The sequence below is a fragment of the Ranitomeya variabilis genome, chromosome 1, assembly GCF_051348905.1.
Source record: "Ranitomeya variabilis isolate aRanVar5 chromosome 1, aRanVar5.hap1, whole genome shotgun sequence".
Taxonomy (NCBI): domain Eukaryota; kingdom Metazoa; phylum Chordata; class Amphibia; order Anura; family Dendrobatidae; genus Ranitomeya; species Ranitomeya variabilis.
Window position 1 is genome coordinate 222,742,533 of NC_135232.1, and position 20,720 is coordinate 222,763,252.

The following is a 20,720-nucleotide window of genomic DNA, read 5'->3' on the forward strand; positions in this document are numbered from 1 at the left end:
TTAAACAAAAGGAAGAACTTAAAAAAACTCAAGGGACGCTTTCTGTTTCTTAAAATGGATGCCTGCACATGCAGCGCCCCAGAGTCCTGGTCGTTGCAGTACTGTGGCTCCGCCGCTAAGGGGGGCTATGGTACGTCTGATGGCACTGAAGGAGTTCATCTGACCAGGTATCACATACACCAATACATTTCACAGTCTGGCCTCCAGGGGGAGCTAAGGGTACTATTCATTAGGCCACTCCTCACAGTCTGGTAAAACTGGGGGTTAGGCAGGAAGTTAGAGAGAACGCTGACTGGGTTGGAACCAGGCAACACCTTGTGGCAGAGGGTGTTGCAGGGGAAGATTCGGTAGGGTCCCTGTCAGGGGTGGGATCCTGACAGAGGCCTGGCAAACAGAGAGAAAGCTATGGGACCGCGCCTGCACTTCATAGCGGCGGTGCCCTAAGAAAGGACAAGAAGCGAGATTTATTGTGCTGAGTGAGAAACGAGATCAAAGCAAGAAGGAGAATACCAGTAGGAGTCGTGCTGTAAGATCGAGGCAACATCCTACTGAGGCGTAAACAACCGGCGGCCGGAAAGCCGAGGAGGTACAGAGCTCTAAGCCATACTTCAAACCAACGGCAGGACAGTCAGTCACAGGCGGGCTGTCTCACCTAAATCACCTACGCAGACATAGGGGGCAACCTTTGGAGAGGGGCGACTCTAGGGTCCCGGAAGAGCTCCGAGCCTACCCGTAATACGGGTGCGTCCCAACCATAACACCTGGGAGGGAGGGAAGATTAGCAGAAGATCATCTAATCGAGTTGTGAGGGAACACGAGAAACAGACACAACAGTTGTGGGGACTATCCCGTAAGCTCAGCAGGGGAGGACCACAACACACAGCGCTAGCAGGAAGGCACAGATTTCCGCCTGCAAAGGGAACTCTGGAGGTGCCATCGGACCGGCCGGACTTGCGCAGCCCGGTTAACCGTATTCCGGATTGAGGACTTTGAGACCTTCAGTAAAGAGGTAAAGAGACTGCAACCTGGTGTCCTCGTTATTGACTGCGACCGGCACTACACTACCACCATCATCCACATCTACCACTGTGCGCCCCTCAGCAGGGTCACGGACCGGGTCTAGCCACCGTGACAACCCCAGAGCAGAGACTCAGAGGCCCGGTACCGGGTACCCCTCGGCCCTGCGGCAGTGGGGGCGCCGCACACACGTCACAGAGTGAACTATTTTGCCATCAATGTCCGATTTGTTTGTACCAAAAATGAAATAGTTACCAAGACATTGGCAGTAAAAGACACCAAAGCTCATCTCACCAGTGAGTTTCTCCAGGTCTTGGTGGAAAAGGTTCTGCAAGACTATGAACTTAAAAAAGAGCAAGTTCTTTCTGTTGTAACTGACAATGCTTCAAATATGATAAGTACTATTAAGCTAATGAATGAGAGTAATGATGGCCACAGCAGCTAGAAGAACATTCTGGGTCCACAGACACAGAAATGTTTGAAATAGAGGAACACAGTATTGTAACTGAGGAGCAAACTGAAGTTGCTTCAGATGAACAGCAACATGATAGTTTAGATGATAAATCAGGAGAAAATAGGAGCATTCCAAACAAGATTTAAAAATGTACAAACTTTATTAAGACACTGAAAAAACAAGTACAGCACATACATTAAAAATTAGGACACAAAAGACCCATCCCTTTAACCCACATAATGTAGCAGGAAAAATACCTAGTAACTAGACGAGGTTACCGGAAGCCACCTCTGAGCCCATGTGTATATGAAGTCAAACACATACGGTCCAACACATGGACCTATTTTACAGCATATGAGTAATGCTAGTATAATCAAACTCAGGACTCCGGAACACTATACAGGGGACCCACCATACTGTCAATAGCGTAACTAGCATACTAGTATAGTATACTAGCATTACTCATATGCTGTAAAATAGGTCCATGTGTTGGACCGTATGTGTTTGACTTCATATACACATGGGCTCAGAGGTGGCTTCCGGTAACCTCGTCTAGTTACTAGGTATTTTTCCTGCTACATTATGTGGGTTAAAGGGATGGGTCTTTTGTGTCCTAATTTTTAATGTATGTGCTGTACTTGTTTTTTCAGTGTCTTAATAAAGTTTGTACATTTTTAAATCTTGTTTGGAATGCTCCTATTTTCTCCTGATTTATCAGATTGCCTTTTGGAGCAGGAATTTACGGTGTCCGGGACATGGATTTTGGACACTGCACATTATGAGTCTGGGTTTATATTTATTGATGATAGTTTAGATGATCTTGTTGAAACTGTGTCAATATGTTCTTTCATTGATCACATGCGTGGTGTTGTGCATACACTACAGCTGGCTATAAGAGACAGTCTGCAAGAAGGACCTGCTGCTGCACTGATTGGCAAGGTGAGAAAATTGGCTACTGTTGCCAAAACCCCTAAAGTTGACTCAATTTTGAAGAGACGTGCTGGAAAAGGGGCAATTATTGATCAAGCCACACGATGGGGCAGTACTTACTTAATGATTCAGAGCTTGGTTTAACTGAAAACCTTTCTTGTAGACATGGCTAACCCTCAACTGACGCTAAATGAAAGTCAATGGAATCAGGTGACTGAGCTGGAAAAATTGCTAGAGCACCCATTTACAGTGACTAAAAAATTACAAGCAGAGGACTTAACTCCAGGTATTTTCTTAAAGGAGTGGAAGAACCTGATGTTAATTGCAAGTGGCATTGCTACATCAATGAAACGGAGAGAGGAGATACTATTACAAAATAACATTCTTTTGGCAGCTGTTTATGTAGACCCAATGCATTGGATTCTTCTAGATGATCAGCAGCTAACTAAAGGAAAAGAAGCTCTGTTTGAAATAGCAGTAAGGATGAAAGGGTTGCAGAACAGTCAGGAGGAACAAGAAGAATTTGGTCATCCTGCCACATCTTCACCCTCATCAACTGATGAAGAATTTAATTTAGAAAAATATTTGGATCACAAGGACCGTGCAAAGCGTTCCCGCATAGAAGAAGAGTCACCCCCCATCAAAGAACACAGCCAGTACATTTCAGCAGAATTTTTCATGTGCACTAAAAGAAATTGAGAAATTTGACTGTTCATCAAAAATAACAGTGCAACAAGCGATTCCTCTGTATCCTGACATTGTCAGAGATGTTGCCCGAGTGGTTACTGCATTGCCACCAACCCAAGTTAGTGTAGAGAGGTTGTTCTCTGCTCTCAAAATAATTACATCAGATTTGAGGGCATCCATGAAGCAGGATCTGACAGAGGCAATACTTTTTCTGAGGACAAATTTATAGATTTCTTCTTATTAACTGCATAACAGTGTTTATTGCATATTTACTTACAAAGGTTTAGAAAAGTTTATAAAAGTTATTTGCTATATTCTAATAAATATAGTTTTTGCTCTAAGTGGCCTGATTACTTATATGATGGTAAGAAACTGAATAAGCACAATGTTAATATTTTACAACAGTAAATTTATTGTTACGAATTGGCCATTTATGAAGGAGTCGGAGCCGGAGTCGGAACCTGATAAAATCCAAGAGTCGGAGTTGCAACTGTGGCTTACCGACTCCACAGCCCTGGTATTTTCAGCCATATAGACCCCTCAAACTCACATCAAATGTGAGGTGTTTCCTAAAAAAAATGTTTTGTAAATGGTGTTGTAAAAATAAGAAATCGCTGGTCAAATTTTAACCCTTATAACTTCCTAGCAAAAAAAAAAAAGTTGTTTCCAAAATTGTGGTGCTGTAAATTAGACATGTGGGAAATGTTATTTATTAACTATTTTGTGTGTCACATAACTCCGTTTTAACAGAATAAAAATTCAAAATTTGAAGACTGCGAAATTTTCAAAATTTCGCCAAATTTCCTATTTTTTCCACAAATAAACGCAAAAGTTATTGACCTAAATTTACCACTAACATGAAGCCCAATATGTCATGAAAAAACAATCTCAGAATCGCTAGGATCCGCTGAAGCGTTCCTGAGTTATTACCTCAAAGGGACACTGGTCAGAATTGCAAAAAATGGCCAGGTCATTAAGGTCAAAATAGGCTGGGTCATGAAGGGGTTAAATGCCAGAAATGTATTTTTTTGCACCTTGAGTTGTTTATTTTGATCTGCTAAAGAATAATAAACAACTGAGATGGAAAATATACATTTTTCATTTAACGTAGTTGAATAATACTGCAAACCAACAATTGTGCACATACAGATATTCTTCCGACACAGACAAATCCTCACTCCCTTAAATATTCAGGCTTATTAACAGCACTAATTGTCCAATGACATTAATCAAAAATAGAAAATTACCTAATAACTGGTGACACTGTGTAGAGTGTTTTATGAAGAGGCAGGATTAGACTGACAGATCTGTCATCCGAAAAAAGCTGGAGCTGCACAACTCTTTACAAACCCTAGTGCCAGCTGGTTGTGGAGTGTCACTATCCGTGTGTAACACTATGGGATGTGCTGCTGTGCATTAGAGAAGCAATCCCATCAATATTTTATAATCTTAATATATTGCAATGAGCAACTGTAAGTACACAGAGCTCGAGAATATGAGGATTGCAATATATTAAAAAGGTAAAAACTTTGGAGGCGTGCTTCTTTAATAAAGAATGTGCTTACCTCATATGGGTCTTAATGGAGTTTACAATCGATTTTCCATACTACTTCTTTAAGGATTATGTAGCCTGGATGACCAGAAAAATGCCCAAAAGAAAAATGCCCACCAACAAAAAAAAAATGTCCACAGAAACATTGCCCACACAGTTATCCAAATGGACAAAACAGCAATTATCGCCTTTCTCGCTCTAGAGCCTGTGCACAGTATGACCCCAGCTGCACCTATATAATATTATCACTTCCCTCCCCTCCGACCTGTAATAGGTTATATCGCTCCGGAGCCTGTGCACAGTGTGACCCCAGCTGCACCTATATAATATTATCACTTCCCTCCCCTCCGACCTGTAATAGGTTATATCGCTCCGGAGCCTGTGCACAGTGTGACCCCAGCTGCACCTATATAACATTATCACTTCCCTCCCCTCCGACCTGTAATAGGTTATATCGCTCCGGAGCCTGTGCACAGTATGACCCCAGCTGCACCTATATAATATTATCACTTCCCTCCTCTCCAACCTGTAATAGGTTATATCGCTCCGGAGCCTGTGCACAGTGTGACCCCAGCTGCACCTATATAACATTATCACTTCCCTCCCCTCCGACCTGTAATAGGTTATATCGCTCCGGAGCCTGTGCACAGTGTGACCCCAGCTGCACCTATATAATATTATCACTTCCCTCCTCTCCGACCTGTAATAGGTTATATCGCTCCGGAGCCTGTGCACAGTGTGACCCCAGCTGCACCTATATAACATTATCACTTCCCTCCCCTCCGACCTGTAATAGGTTATATCGCTCCGGAGCCTGTGCACAGTGTGACCCCAGCTGCACCTATATAACATTATCACTTCCCTCCCCTCCAACCTGTAATAGGTTATATCGCTCCGGAGCCTGTGCACAGTGTGACCCCAGCTGCACCTATATAACATTATCACTTCCCTCCTCTCCGACCTGTAATAGGTTATATCGCTCCGGAGCCTGTGCACAGTGTGACCCCAGCTGCACCTATATAACATTATCACTTCCCTCCTCTCCGACCTGTAATAGGTTATATCGCTCCGGAGCCTGTGCACAGTGTGACCCCAGCTGCACCTATATAACATTATCACTTCCCTCCTCTCCGACCTGTAATAGGTTATATCGCTCCGGAGCCTGTGCACAGTATGACCCCAGCTGCACCTATATAATATTATCACTTCCCTCCTCTCCGACCTGTAATAGGTTATATCGCTCCGGAGCCTGTGCACAGTGTGACCCCAGCTGCACCTATATAACATTATCACTTCCCTCCTCTCCGACCTGTAATAGGTTATATCGCTCCGGAGCCTGTGCACAGTGTGACCCCAGCTGCACCTATATAACATTATCACTTCCCTCCCCTCCGACCTGTAATAGGTTATATCGCTCCGGAGCCTGTGCACAGTGTGACCCCAGCTGCACCTATATAACATTATCACTTCCCTCCCCTCCGACCTGTAATAGGTTATATCGCTCCGGAGCCTGTGCACAGTGTGACCCCAGCTGCACCTATATAACATATAACATTATCACTTCCCTCCCCTCCGACCTGTAATAGGTTATATCGCTCCGGAGCCTGTGCACAGTGTGACCCCAGCTGCACCTATATAACATTATCACTTCCCTCCCCTCCGACCTGTAATAGGTTATATCGCTCCGGAGCCTGTGCACAGTGTGACCCCAGCTGCACCTATTATTTATATAGCACCATTGATTCCATGCTGCTGTACATGAGAAGGTGTTACATACAAATTACAGTAAACAAACTTACAATGACAGACTGGTACAGAGGGGCGAGGACCCTGCCCTTGCGGGCTTACATTCTACAGGATGTTATAGTAATAGTTAAATTTCGCTACAGAGCCTGTGCACAGTGTGACCCTGGCTGTATCGCCATATGCCCATTTTTCAGTGTGTGAATACAGCCTTAACCCCCTTTAATAAACCATTTCTTTTGTCTGTGTGCTCAATTTTCCGTGAGGGCATTCAAGGCTGTGGGTATTTTTCATGGAACTATTATTACTACATAATGTTGCACTTTTCTACATAGAGACCAGTAGGTTCCCATGAAAGCCATATGCAGTATTGTATTACCTGGAAATATGTGATTGGCTCCTGCTGGGACGTTTTCAGCTTACGCAGTCGTTCTTTGTCCATACGCAGATCTGTTTTGCATCCTATCAGCACAACGGGTACGCCTCGACAGAAGTGATGCACTTCAGGATACCACTACGGCACAAGAAAACCAGACATACTTGATACATTTTTGGATTTCTGGATAATAGCATAAGACTAAAATCTGATAAGATCTGGATTTTAGTACATTAGGCTAGAACTGTGCTAGTGAGACAAAAAGAACACTAAACAGGAGGCCATGCACCTTGGCTACCTGTTAGCCTACAATTATTTCTCATGACTCCCATAAACACATGCACACTGGCAGGCTCGGACTGGCCCACTGGAGAACCGGAGGATTCTCCGGTGGGCCCAGGCACTGACACCTGCTGGCATACTGGCCAGCAGCTGCCTAGGGCCCCACTGCTCCAGGGGCCCCCAGCCAGTGGCTATGGCCCCCCCCCCCCCCCCCCCCGAGTCAAGGGGGCCCGCCCTGTGCCAGCGTAGCAGCAGCTGGAGACAGGATCCTGTCCCCGCTGCTAAAGCGAAATTAATATTCACGCTTTCCCACTCCCCTATGGGCGTGAATACCATTTCTCTTTAATAGCGGGCAGCGTTAGCCGCAGGCTGCAGCTAACACTGCCCGCATGTAAAGCCGCACCACACACAGACACACATGCAGGCACACAGACTCACAAAGAGCAGCCCACCTCCCGGCATCTCCTGCTTCATCATCATCCAGCGTGCTGTCTCAGACAGAAAGCTTCCAGCAAGGAAGAGGCTGGGATGAGCTGCTGCTGCAGGGAGGTGAGCTGTGCTGTGTGCCTGCGTGTGTGTGATGAGCTGCGGTGAAGTGTGTGTGTGGTGGTGAAGGACAATGATATTGGTGGGGGAGACGATGGAGGTGATGGACAATGATGGTGGTGGTGGGGAGGCAATGATGGAGGTGATGGGCAATGATGGTGGTGGGGGGAGACAATGATGGAGGTGATGGGCAATGGTGGTGGTGGGAGACAATGATGGAGGTGATGGGCAATGGTGGTGGTGGTGGGAGGCAATGAAATGGGCAATGATGGAGGTGATGGGCAATGATGGTGGTGGGGGTAGGCAATGATGGAGGTGATGAAATGGACAATGATGGTGGGGGAGGAGGCAATGATGCAGGTGGTGGAATGGGCAGTGATGGAGGTGGTGGGGGAGAAGGATAGGGGTGGAGGGAAAGAAGGCAGTGATGGAGGTGGTGATGAGGACAATGATGGGGGTGGAGAGGCACGGCATTATATTCTGTGGGGGGACTGCATTATTCTCAGGGGACTACACTACATTATATTATGGGGGGCTACATTATATTCTGTGGTGGGGCTGCATTCTCAGGGGACTACGTTATATTCTGTGGTGGGCTGCATTATACCCTATGAGGGTGCTACATTATATTCTATGGTGGGGACTGCGTTATACCTGAGGGGGTCGCATTATATTTTGTGGGGTGCTGCATTATATTCTATGAGAGGGTACTGCATTATATTTTATGAGGGGGCTACATTATATTCTATGAGGGAAGCTACATTATATTCTGTGAGGGAGGCTACCCCAACCCTTGCTACATAATTCAGATGTGAACTACCTTATATTATACCCTGATATTAGCTTTTTACCGCACAATTGGTGGTCTTGTATCTATTTCTATGTAGCTACATAGTGGGCCCCAAGAATGATTTTCTCTGGTGGGCCCAAGGTGCTCCAGTCAGACGCTGCACACCGGCGTTCCTGAGAATGCATGTGCTCACAGTGGGAATACGGGAGTCATCTGCTGCCAGACACCTCTGGGGTGACTTATCTAATATTTTTGTGCACCTTAAAAGGGAATCTGACACCAGGCTTTTGCTACCCCATCTGAGAGCAGCATAATGAAGGGGCAGAGACCCAGTTTCTAGCGATGTATCATTTACGAAGCTGCTTGCTGCAATTTTGCTAAAAATACAGTTCTCCGATGCAGATCTACCAGTTCTCTGAATGCGGAGCTGTGTGTAACCTCGCCCACACCAATGATGATTAGCAGATTTATTTGTACACTGTACATAGACAGAAAGCTGTCAGTCAGTGGTGGGGGCAGGGATATACAGAAGTCATGAATATGGAGGACTACATGGTAGAAGGATTACTAGTCCTACATTGATATTTATATACATATACTGTTTATCCTACTGATAAAACAGGGATTTTATCAAACCTACAGGAAGCAGCCCAGTAAGTGACGCATTGCTGGACTCAGGGTCTGTTTCTGGTGACAGATTTCCCTTTAAGAGAAAAATGTTTAGGTGCAACAGCTGGCCAGCATGGCTAAATTCTGCTGACAAGACCACAGATAAGTATGTAGTTACACTTAACACATTGTACTAGGAGGACATCTATCCATAGCAGTATGCTTAAAGATTTCCCCCACACACACACACACACCAAAAAAAAAAAAAAACATCCCCACACAGCTGTACATAAAATGGGGACTAACTTGCTGATCGCTGTGTGGGGGACCACTGGAACCCCCAGCAATCCAGACATCAGGGCTTTAGAAGCCCAAGAGCTGAGCTCCACAGGTCCAGTCTTGAACAGAGCAAAGATGCCCATGCCCCGGCTTCCACTGTATTCATTGTCTAGGTGACAAGCGCTGGTAATGGCAGTCCCATAGACAATGAGTAGAGCCAAAGCATGTATACGCACTTGCACTCCATTCAGGATGAGGCTACAGCGACCAGTTCTCTGGGTTCTAAAGCCCAAAGATGAAGATCAAAGGGTTACTCATTAAATAAAAATGATACATTAGAAAAAGGAAATGGTGAATCTGTCTGACAAACCCTGGTCAATGTTTTACTTTCAATGTGGCAAATCGTCGACATCCTGTACCAAGGTCCCTACAGTACACACCCTATATTCTTCCTGATACGTATCACCAATGACCGGCAGAATATGCTGCAGCTGAGGAATAAATGGCAGTCCTCAAAGATCTTCTGGAATGTATTGAAAAACTAACACCTTCCAAGGAATAGTCCCAGAACAATGGCTGTATAAGTGACTTACAGACACACCAGAAGGACACAAACCTCTTTCATTAGATTACGAAACGAAAGGGATCAAAGAACAAACATGGGAATTTTTGGGATAATTTTGTGCGTTTAGTGCCCTTTTTAACAAATATATTTTGTTTTTGTGATCTCAGGTTTTGCCTTCTTGTTTTAAGAGCCATAAGTGCTAGTTTTCCATTGGCATAACTGTACGAGGGCTTTTCTTTGTGGGACAAGTTGTTGCTTTCAAGGATATCATTAATTTTTACCATAGTATGTACTGTGAGATAGGGAAAAATGTCCAAAGTATAGTGAACAAAACCCCAAAACACAGAAGAAAAAAACAAACATGCTTTTTGTAAGCAGCTTCTTTACTGCCAAAACGCAGCAAAAACGCACCGTGTGAACATGGCCGTAGGAGGGATTCTTGAAGGTCACTGCTTGGATAGTGGCTGCTTCAGCCATTGCAACTGCACATAGGACAAACATTAGTTTTCTGGAGCCTCACCTTTATTAAAACATTGTCAAAGCTTGTAGGATTTGTAACATCAAAACAAATTAAAACCAAATTTACATCTTGATAAGAAAGAGGACGTAGTCTGTCGTAATCTTCCTGCCCTGTAATAAAGAGAACATATATTATACAATGTATTAGAACCAGTCGGCGCCAAGCTTTCTTCATGTGAAATGTGCTGCCAGTGTCATTTCAACAAACTCTGAATAAATCAACAGCACCAGCAAGAAACTTTGTTATATATCTCAAAGAAATATGCCCGCTTTTCACAAAACATTTTTCCTGAATTGAGCATTCACTGTAAATCTGCCGAAATCCATCTTGGTCAAAACAAGACTGACTTCAAGCTCACTGAGGGATCAGGTTACAGCTGGCTATTAATGCTTATGGGAGAGGAAGGATCCAAGTTAGAAACAGATGAAAAAGTTACAGAGACAGACTCCTCTACTGTTTTCTAGTAAGTGTTTAGTTCAACTCAATGTTGGATTCACATATGCACCGCTTAGTACTACTTATGCCGTCAATGTTGATGCTGCTTCTGAACGTGCTACAGGAGTGCAGAAATCTATCAGGTCTGTGCACGGTGCATGGAGACATCAAAGCAACAAGTCTCTAATACTACACCTGAAAATTAAGCTGTTTCAGACAGCCATAGTAAAAAGTAGGGCAGTAGTGATGAGCGAGAATACTCGTTGCTCGAGGTTTCCCCAGCACGCTCGGGTGGTCTCCGAGTATTTGTGACTGCTCGGAGATTTAGTTTTTGTTGGCGCAGCTGCATGATTTACAGCTACTAGCCAGCCTGAGTACATGTGGGGGGTTCCTGGTTGCTAGAGAATCCCCACATGTACTCAGGCTGACTAGTAGCTGTAAATCATGCAGCTGCGTCAACAAAAATTAAATCTGCGAGCAGTCACAAATACTCGGAGACCACACGAGTGTGCTCGTGAAAATCAGAGCAATGAGTATACTCGCTCATCACTATAGGCCAGTCATGACAGCAAATTGCAGGTAACTGGGTTTGTATACAATTCAGAGTGCCCGTTGATGTTTTGGATGGGTGCAAGAGCTGCCTTACAGCACATGTGCAATTTTTTCCATGCAGACCATCAGTTCATGTTGAAAACTGCTCGTGTGCACTACCACGTTAGTGACAATTGGCCCATCTGCTGTCCATGTGTGGTCCCTTGCGCAATGGCCTATAAGCAGATTATTAAATGAGCCCTTAGAGAGCCTGCAAAGGGGAAAGAAGGAGAAAAGTGCATAATGGCCAGAACATTTTTGGTTCTAAATTCTACACACAATACAGCATACCAGTTGTGGGCAATTTGTGAGAGGAGCCGCATGAGAGATCGTAACTATTGTGGAGGGCCGGACCAATAGGCTGTAATTAGTTCTGTTCAATAATACTATTAATATTAATTGTAATTCTATAATGTAATATTGAACATTAATAAGTCCTACGAGCCGGACTGGAACAGCCAGAGGGCCATGGGCCAGGAGCTCTTGTTTGGTTAGAAAAACACTGGGCTCCTTGCTTTGGAGACAGGCCGCAGCTGATCGATGGCAGCAGTGGCTGATAACGCGAGGGACAAGCAGCAAGCCACAACATGAAACTAATCCCTAATTCTGAAGAACAGACAGGCTAAATAAGTGTTTGCAAAAACAAGAAACTTTGCAATTTTAATAAGTTTATGATGTTGAGAAACCCCTTTTATGGCGTAAAAGTATATAGGCTATGGTTAATGAAGTTCTGGAACTAATGAAATACGGGAATTGGGGCCCCATGACCTGCGCTCCGGTGGAGATGTGCAGATGACAAACTATGGAGCTTTACAGTGGTGTGAATTAGTCCTTCATTGATTTTCCTTTCCTAATTTCCAACTGTACTTGCTTGACAACATTTAGCGCAGCCTATTTCTGGCAGGCATCAGAATATAAATATTGTAAGCAATGTATTAATTCAGAATCTAATCCTGTAAATATTGGGATTAGCTAGCTATGCAACTCATTAAATGTCATTATACTTTATTTTGTATTATAATTAGATTTTCTAATAAAAGATATTGAGGAAAATTAATGGGGGTTTATTGTGAACAATTTTCAGCCCTTGAACTAATACTGAATGCAATTAAACTTATGGAATCTGCACGCTTTCATTTTATTTTAATTTTTGTAGTCGTCAAGTGATACACATGATACATTAGGCAGACTATAAGCCCCTCTGCGGGAGCCCCCTGTATTATTGTAAGCTGCCCGCCTTCTCTGCCAATGGTGCATAGTGATAGTTGGATCATTCTATGGGAAAACGCCGCTGATCGGCTAATCTTAGGCCATGTTCACACTGACATTGTTCTGTTGAGTTCCGTGTCTTGATTTTATTCGGTTCTGTATTGGTTGTCTTGCTCCTGTGGACACATGACAAGCGGACCATGCTCTTACACCTAGTAAAAGTACATGGAAAGCCGATGTATGATATTAAAGGAATTTGTGAAGTGGGAGTTTTGAGGCAAGTGCGAGTAGACCCTATGGCACAAAAGTATGTAGAAAATAAGGATCATTTTCTTATAGAGATTAAAGCAAAGAATGAAGGATAAGTATAATTATCGTGACCAACAGGATCATACAAGGTCAACACTGACCCATTATTTACAGACATCATCATCAACCCGAGGGGATCACAATCCAAATTCACTATCAGTATGTCTTTGGTGTGTGGGAGGAAACCCACACAACACAGGGTGAGCATCACGATGAGTGGATGATGGATGGGTGGAAGATATAAGCAAGGCCGGACCCAACTAGTGACACGGCCATCCAGTTGCCATGGCCGACTACAGAGCACGGCCTTGCTTTATACGTGTATGGAGTGAGGCTGCGTTCAGTGGATGGGCTCAGGCCGGGAGTATGTATAACACTTACGTACCCTCCAGGACAGTCCATAATAGGGCACTTTTTTGCCTAGCACGTAAAAAACAAAAATTAAAGCACCCGTTTTTATTTTTTTAAAGCTGAATTTATACAGGGTACTTCTATAGAACAGTGAATGCAGATAATGTCAACATCAGAATTATGAGCAGGAGAAATTTATAACTATAAACTCTGTGATTTATGGTTTTCCAAGTAAAAAATATTGTCTGTCCGTGATTATTTGATATGCTGTAAAGACAAAAATAAAATCAAGTTGTAAACCCCGATTGTCTTCCAGAATAATGGGCTAAAAAAAACAAACAAACAAATAACCCCAGACCAACACTACTTACCAAAACTGTAGTTTCAGACCTGGGGTAAAACTCAAAGAAAGTGCAAGCATTGATCAGACAGATAGTGTTCTGTCAAACCTTAAAATAAATCTATTTTTATATAGCGCCAACATATTCCGCAGCGCTTTACAGTTTGCACACATTATCATTGCTGTCCCTGATGGGGCTCACAATCTAGATCCCCCATCAGTAGGTCTTTGGACACACTGCTTAAATGTACATTTAGCTTAAATGTATGTTTTTGGCACATATGCCACTAGATCACAGCATAAATATCCTACATGTGGGAGCATACCAGTCAAAAGACGACATTTTCCCAATAGTGTCCCCTCAATGGGCTACATAGGTCACTGCTAATGGTAGGTTACATATTCCCCACCATAACTAGACCTGCATAATTACCACCCTGGTGCACAATGTCCTTCAAGGTTCTTGCTTCAGAGGTCTAGGAATTTTAAGCACCACTTATGCCGAAACACTTGCAGCCTGAACAACAAGTTAGTGGAGATCGGGAAAAAGTTTGATTGTGCTCAGATTCTGACATAACTGCTGTATAGTATGCCACAGTGAACGGAATAGAAAAAGCCAACGTCTGAGTTTTCTATCTCGGTAACTTCACTTGATCATCTACGTGTGCATACAAGTGCTCTCCGCATGTATATGTGCACGGTGCCGCTGCTGGTCGCGCCTCAGGAGTGAATGTTGCGGTAGGAGTGGCAGATGTTTTCCCTTCACCATATATTACTCTCCTCGTGGAGGAGAATCTATGGTTTTCAATCCTTACCTGGGATATGAGAATAATCAACAGGAACGGAATCATATGTTCCTTGTGATATCTCGGGGCTGGAATACATGCATGCTTTTACAATTGTTTACTGGGAGTCTCCTAGTAGAAAATCTTGTTTTCTCTTCAACAAATATGTAGTTTTGTGACAAAGTACATGAGAATATGTCAGCCAACCCTCCCCAGGACTCGGCCTGGTAAATATAGCACAGGGTGGTGCACTTCTGTCACCAGACATTGCTGCGCTTCATCCAGCAATTACCCCCTCTACACAATAGATCGTAAGCCATATAATCCACTGCAGATGCCATTCAGAACTTTCCTTCAGCTCTATGAGTGTTTGAAAGAATTGGTTGGTTATGTCATAATTAGGGGAAAAGAAGACTTATTTGAGGATTTCTATGCAGTAATCCAAGAAAAATTCAGGTGGTTTACCTGCTGACCTCAAAAGATGTTTATCCACCTTAGATTGACGGACACCTCGGAACAGAATAAAGCAAGAGTGAACAGGTGCAAGCTGCTATGCTGCATAATATACAAACCAAAGAATACAGCAGCACTCTATGCACTAGGATATATGTAAGCATTTAAATTAAATTTATACTTCATTACTATTAGGCCGGCGTCACACTAGGCGTATGAAAATACGGTCCGTTTTTTACGGCCGTAATACGCAGTAATTGTCCCAAAACACTGTTCCGTATTCAATGCGAGGATGCAATTTTTACGCACAAATTTATCCATGTGTCATCCGTATGGCGATTTTTTCTCGCAGGCTTGCAAAATGGACATATCATGGATCCATCGGCTCAAATATTTTTCAGAACATATACAAAACTATGTATATATAGTTTTGTATATATCTATCTATATCTCTCTCTCTCTCTCTCGATCTCTATATATCTTATTCAGCGCTAGATAGCAGAAAAGCCGGTAATTCAATTGCGGGCTTTTCCTCTCTCCTTCACAAACCCAACAGGATATGAGACATGGTTTACATACAGTAAACCATCTCATATCCCTTCTTTTATTACATATTCCTCTTTACTAATGTAACAAGTGTCTCTGTGTAAACTTTGGGGTCTCTAGCTATTAAAGGATTAAATCCCGGAAAATTTTTTTTCCCCCGGAGTGGGAAAGCCAGTGACTGAGGGCAGATATTAATAGCCTAGAGAGGGTCCATGGTTATTGGCCCCTCTAGCTAAAAAACATCTGCCCCCAGCCACCCCAGAAAAGGCACATCTGGAAGATGCTCCTATTCTGGCACTTGGCCACTCTCTTCCCACTCCCGTGTAGCGGTGGGATATGGGGTAATTAAGGATTAAGGTCACCATGCTATTGTAAGGCGACATTAAGCCAGGTTAATAATGGAGAGGCGTCAATTATGACACCTATTCATTATTAATCCAATAGTTAATTGATGTTGATATTTTCTGTGTTTTTTTTTTTTTTTTAATTTCCCAAAATTAGCAATTTTAAAACTTTGATTATCCCTCTAATCCAGACAGTCATACCACACAAAAACATTATAAATATTTAATAAATAACGTTTCTCTCATGTCTGCTTTACATCAGCACAATTTGTAAAATGTTTTATTTTGTTCCCATTTTAGAAGGTTTAAAAATGTAGCAGTAATTTTTCAAGGAAATTTACAGAACTTATATTTTTTAGGGACCTATTAAGTTTTGAAGTGACTTTGGGAGTGCTACATATTGGAAACCCCCAAAAGTGATACGATTTTTAAAATGGCACCCCTCAACGTATTCAAAATTGCCTTCAGGTAGTTTATTAACCCTTCAAGTGCTTTTCAGGAATTAATGCAGAGTGACAGGAATTAAGAAAATTTTTACCATCAACATCTTGATAACTTCTGAACAGGCCACTGTAGCCGAAAGATTCTAAGGCCATTATTTGGCAATGAACTGTCATGACAACCGATCAAGATATTAGGGTGCCAATGGGCTTGAAAAGGCAGTCCCCCACACTCTGTTAACCATCTAGATGCTGTAGTAACTATTGACAACAGCATTTATGGGGGTTAAACAACCATAGACGGTACCAACACAACTCATGGCTGATAGAGCAAGTTGTTCGCTATATTGTACAGCAGACAGATACAGTATTGTCACCTGTTGTGGGATGCTAGTCTCTTATAACAGGTCAGTAAAAAGGCATATTGGTGGTCACTAAGGGGTTAAATTGTAAAAACAACTTTTCTTTTAAAGGAAATCTACAAAAGGACACACAAAAAAAAAAAATTAAAATGCAGGAGATTCTGGGTCATGTGTTCTCCCTGGTTGCAGACTAATTACATGGAGAACAAAAGGGATCCAAACTGCCCGACTGTCATCTGTCAGCAGGTTCAGATCACTTTAATAGGTACAGTGCTGCTCATCGTTATTGGCACCCCTTCATTTTTTTCATAGGTTGTACAATATCTTCAGAAATAAATGGAAATATACCAAAGTTATATCCTAATGATTTTTCAGTCAGTGGTCCAAAGTAGTACAACAATAAAACATTGTTCTTCACCTTACATGTTGCAATTTCAAAGAAGAAACAAAATAAACAGCATGTGCAGCAATAAAGGCACCCCTAATTAATACTTGGTTGCACACCCTTTGGCATTGATGACAGCCTCCAGACGTTTCTTGTAGCCATCAATAAGCTTCTTGCACTGCTCAGCTGGTATTTTCTCCCACTCGTCCTTTGCAGTTTGTTCAAGCTCTTGAATGTTTGCAGGGTTCTTTTTCCCATGGCAGATTTCAGCTCAACCCAAAGATTTTCAAAAGGGACTGCGGTCAGGCAATGAGCTGGCCATTTTAAAACAGCCCATTTTTTTTCTTTCAAACCAAGTTTTCTTATACTGGGTAGGACCTTTCGAGGCAAGTCAAAATGTGTTTGCATACTAAATTTAATGTAAAGGGTGCCAATACCAGTGTCACAGAGCTTTAGATTTTGTTATTTTTCCCTCCCATTTTTTTTTTTTTAATTATTGTTTATCATGTTCTCTTTTGTATTTAACACAAGTGCTCTATACCAAAAAAATATATCACTTGATTCCTTTTTTTGGAGACATTCCACATTATGTGCTTAAATTAAACCCTTTCAGACATAGGGCATAATAGTACACATAATGTCGGACTCCCCCTCGATGGGTCGGAATGACAACCAGAGGTCTGAAGCAGACCTCCATGGTTGTTATTGTCGGATTGCTATAAGCATCGCATGTGTGTAGCAGAGGTGATCGAAGTACTGCAACTTCTAGTTTCCCATGGAGACTATTGAAGCATGCAAAAACTATAAAAAAAAAAAGTTTGTTATTAAAAAAATAAATATAAAAAGTGCAAATCACCCCCTTTTAGCCCCATTCAAAATAAAGCAATAAAAAAAAGTTCAAATCTACTATATAATTGTCTAAGGGTCACTTCCGTCTTTCTGTCTGTCCTTCTGTCTGTCTGTCACGGAAATCCCAAGTCGCTGATTGGTTGTGGCTGTTTTGCCACGACCAATCAGCGACGGGCACAGTCCGGCGGCAAAATGGCCGCTCCTTACTCCCCTCAGTCAGTGCCCGCTCCATACTCCATGCAGTCAGCGCTCACACAGGGTTAATGGCAGCGGTAACGGACCGCGTTATGCCGTGGTGTAACGCACTCCGTTAACGCGGCTATTAACCCTGTGTGACCAACTTTTTACTATTGATGCTGCCTATGCGGCATCAATAGTAAAAAGATCTAATGTTAAAAATAATAAAAAATAAAAATAAAAAAAAAATCATTATATGCTCACCTTCTGTGGGCCCCGGATCCAGCCGAGGCCTTTCCCGCTCCTCGCGATGCTCCGGTGACCGGTCCATGCATTGCGGTCTCGTGAGATGATGACGTAGTGGTCTCGCAAGACCGCTACGTCAACATCTCGCGAGACCGCAATGCACTCTTGGGACTGGAGCGTCGCAAGGAGCATCGGTAAACGCCTCAGCTGGATCCGAGGGAGGGTGAGTATATCACTATTTTTTATTTTATTTATTTATTTTTTAACAGGGATATGGTGCCCACATTGCTATATACTACGTGGGCTGTGCTATATACTACATCTCTGTGCTATATACTATATGGGCTGTGCTATATATTACGTGGCTGGGCAATATACTACATCGCTGTGCTCTATACTACGTGGCCTGTGTTATATACTGCATGGGCTGTGTTATATACTAGGTCTCTGTGCTATATACTACGTGGCTGTGCTATATACTATGTGGCTGTAAACTACATACATATTATAGAATACCCGATGCGTTAGAATCGGGCCACCATCTAGTATACACATATTTGGTATCGACGCATTCAGAATTGCCCGATCAATTAAATAAAAGGATCACCTGATTGCTAAACGGCGTAACGAGAAAAAAATAAAAATGTCAGAATTACATTTTTTTGTTAGCCGCTACATTGCAATAACGGGCGATCAAAAGACTGTATCTATATCAAAACAGTATCAATAAAAACATCAGCTCAGCGCACAAAAAATAAGCCCTCACCCAAACAGATCACGAAAAATTGAGACGCTACGGGTTTCTGAAAATGACCCCACTTTTTATTTATTTATTTATTTTTTTAACCAAAATTCTGGATTTTTGTTTCACTACTTAAATAAAAAAAGAACTTAGACATGTTTGGTGTCTATGAACTCGTAATGACCTGGAGAATCAATGGAAGGTCAGTTTTAAAATTACTGTATATACTCGAGTATAAGCCAAGATTTTCAGCCCATTTTATTGGGCTGAAAGTCCCCCTCTCGGCTTATACTCGAGTCATACCCAGGGGTCGGCAGGGGAGCGGTGGCTGTCTAATAATACTCACCTGCTCCTGGCGTGGTCCCTGCAGGTCCCTGGTTCTCCCGGCGCCTCAGCTTCTTCCTGTACTGAGCGGTCACATGGTACCGCTCATTACAGTAATGAATATGCGGCTCCACCACCCATAGGGGACTGTGGGATCCTTGTTCAGGAATGGTTGTAGGAAAAATACAAAGTGGCGGGTCCGATATCCTGATAAGAGAGGGCAATGATGACATCCACCTTCTATGTTCAATGAATACCTGGCTCTCAGGATTGATCAGTCCTTGTTTTAGGGTTTTCATTAAAGTGGGTTGACAATAGTGATGAGCGAGTATACACGTTGCTCGGGTTTTCCCGAGCATGCTCGGGTGGTCTCCGAGTATTAACCCCTTTCTGACCTCGGAGGGGATAGTACGTCTGAGGTCAGAACCCCTGCTTTGATGCGGGCTCCAACGGTGTTTTGAACAGCTGACATGTGCCCGCAATAGCAGCGAGTGAAATCGCAATTCACCCGCCGCTATTAACTAGTTAAATGCCGCTGTCAAACGCTGACAGTGGCATTTAACCGGCGCTTCCGGCCGGAAATGAGCGCATCGCTGACCCCCATCACATGATCGGGGGTCAGCGATGCATCAGAATGGTAACCATAGAGGTCCTTGAGACCTCTATGGTTACTGATCCCAGCTAACTGAGCGCCACCCTGTGGTCGGCGCTCATAGCAAGCCTGTTATTAAGCTACATAGCAGCGATCTGATGATCGCTGCTATGTAGCAGAGTCGATCGAGTTGTGCCAGCTTCTAGCCTCCCATGGAGGCTATTGAAGCATGGCAAAAGTAAAAAGGAAAAAATATATATATATATATATATAAAAAGTTTAAATCACCCCCCTTTCGCCCCATTCAAAATAAAAAAAAAAAAAAAACAAAAACAAAGTCAAACCTACACATTTGGTATCGCCGCGTTCAGGATCGCCCGATCAATTAAAAAAAAAAAAAAAAAGGATTAACCTGATCGCCTGATCGCTAAACGGCGTAGCGAGAAAAAAAATTTGAAACGCCAGAATTACGTTTTTTTTTTGGTCGCCGCGACATTACATTAAAATGCAATAACGGGCGATCAAAAGAACGTATCTGCACCAAAATGATATCATTGAAAAGCCAGCTCGGCACGCAAAAAATAAGCCCTCAACTGACCCCAGATCATGAAAAATGGAGACGCTACGGGTATCGGAAAAAGGCGCAATTTATTTATTTATTTTAGCAAAGTTTGGAATTTTTTCTTCACCACTTAGATAAAAGAGAACCTAAACATGTTTGTTGTCTATGAACTCGTAATGACCTGGAGAATCATAATAGCGGGTCAGTTTTAGCATTTAGTGAACCTAGCAAAAAAGCCAAGCAAAAAACAAGTGTGGGATAGCACTTTTTTGCAATTTCACCGCACTTGGAATTTGTTTCCTGTTTTCTAGTACACGACATGCTAAAA

The 20,720-nt window shown here is 42.9% G+C and overlaps 1 protein-coding gene across 1 annotated transcript in view; it reads right to left on the bottom strand.

Annotated features, from left to right (window-relative positions):
• The window catches only part of RHOF (ras homolog family member F, filopodia associated), a 111,657-nt gene that overhangs the window by 29,724 nt on the left and 61,213 nt on the right, over positions 1-20,720 (bottom strand). Inside the window, exons 3-4 of the mRNA XM_077293049.1 lie at positions 10,351-10,460; positions 6,763-6,897 (exon numbers count right to left, since the gene is read on the bottom strand). Coding sequence (XP_077149164.1) covers positions 6,763-6,897; positions 10,351-10,460 — 245 coding nt within the window. The remainder of the gene's footprint in view (positions 1-6,762; positions 6,898-10,350; positions 10,461-20,720) is intronic.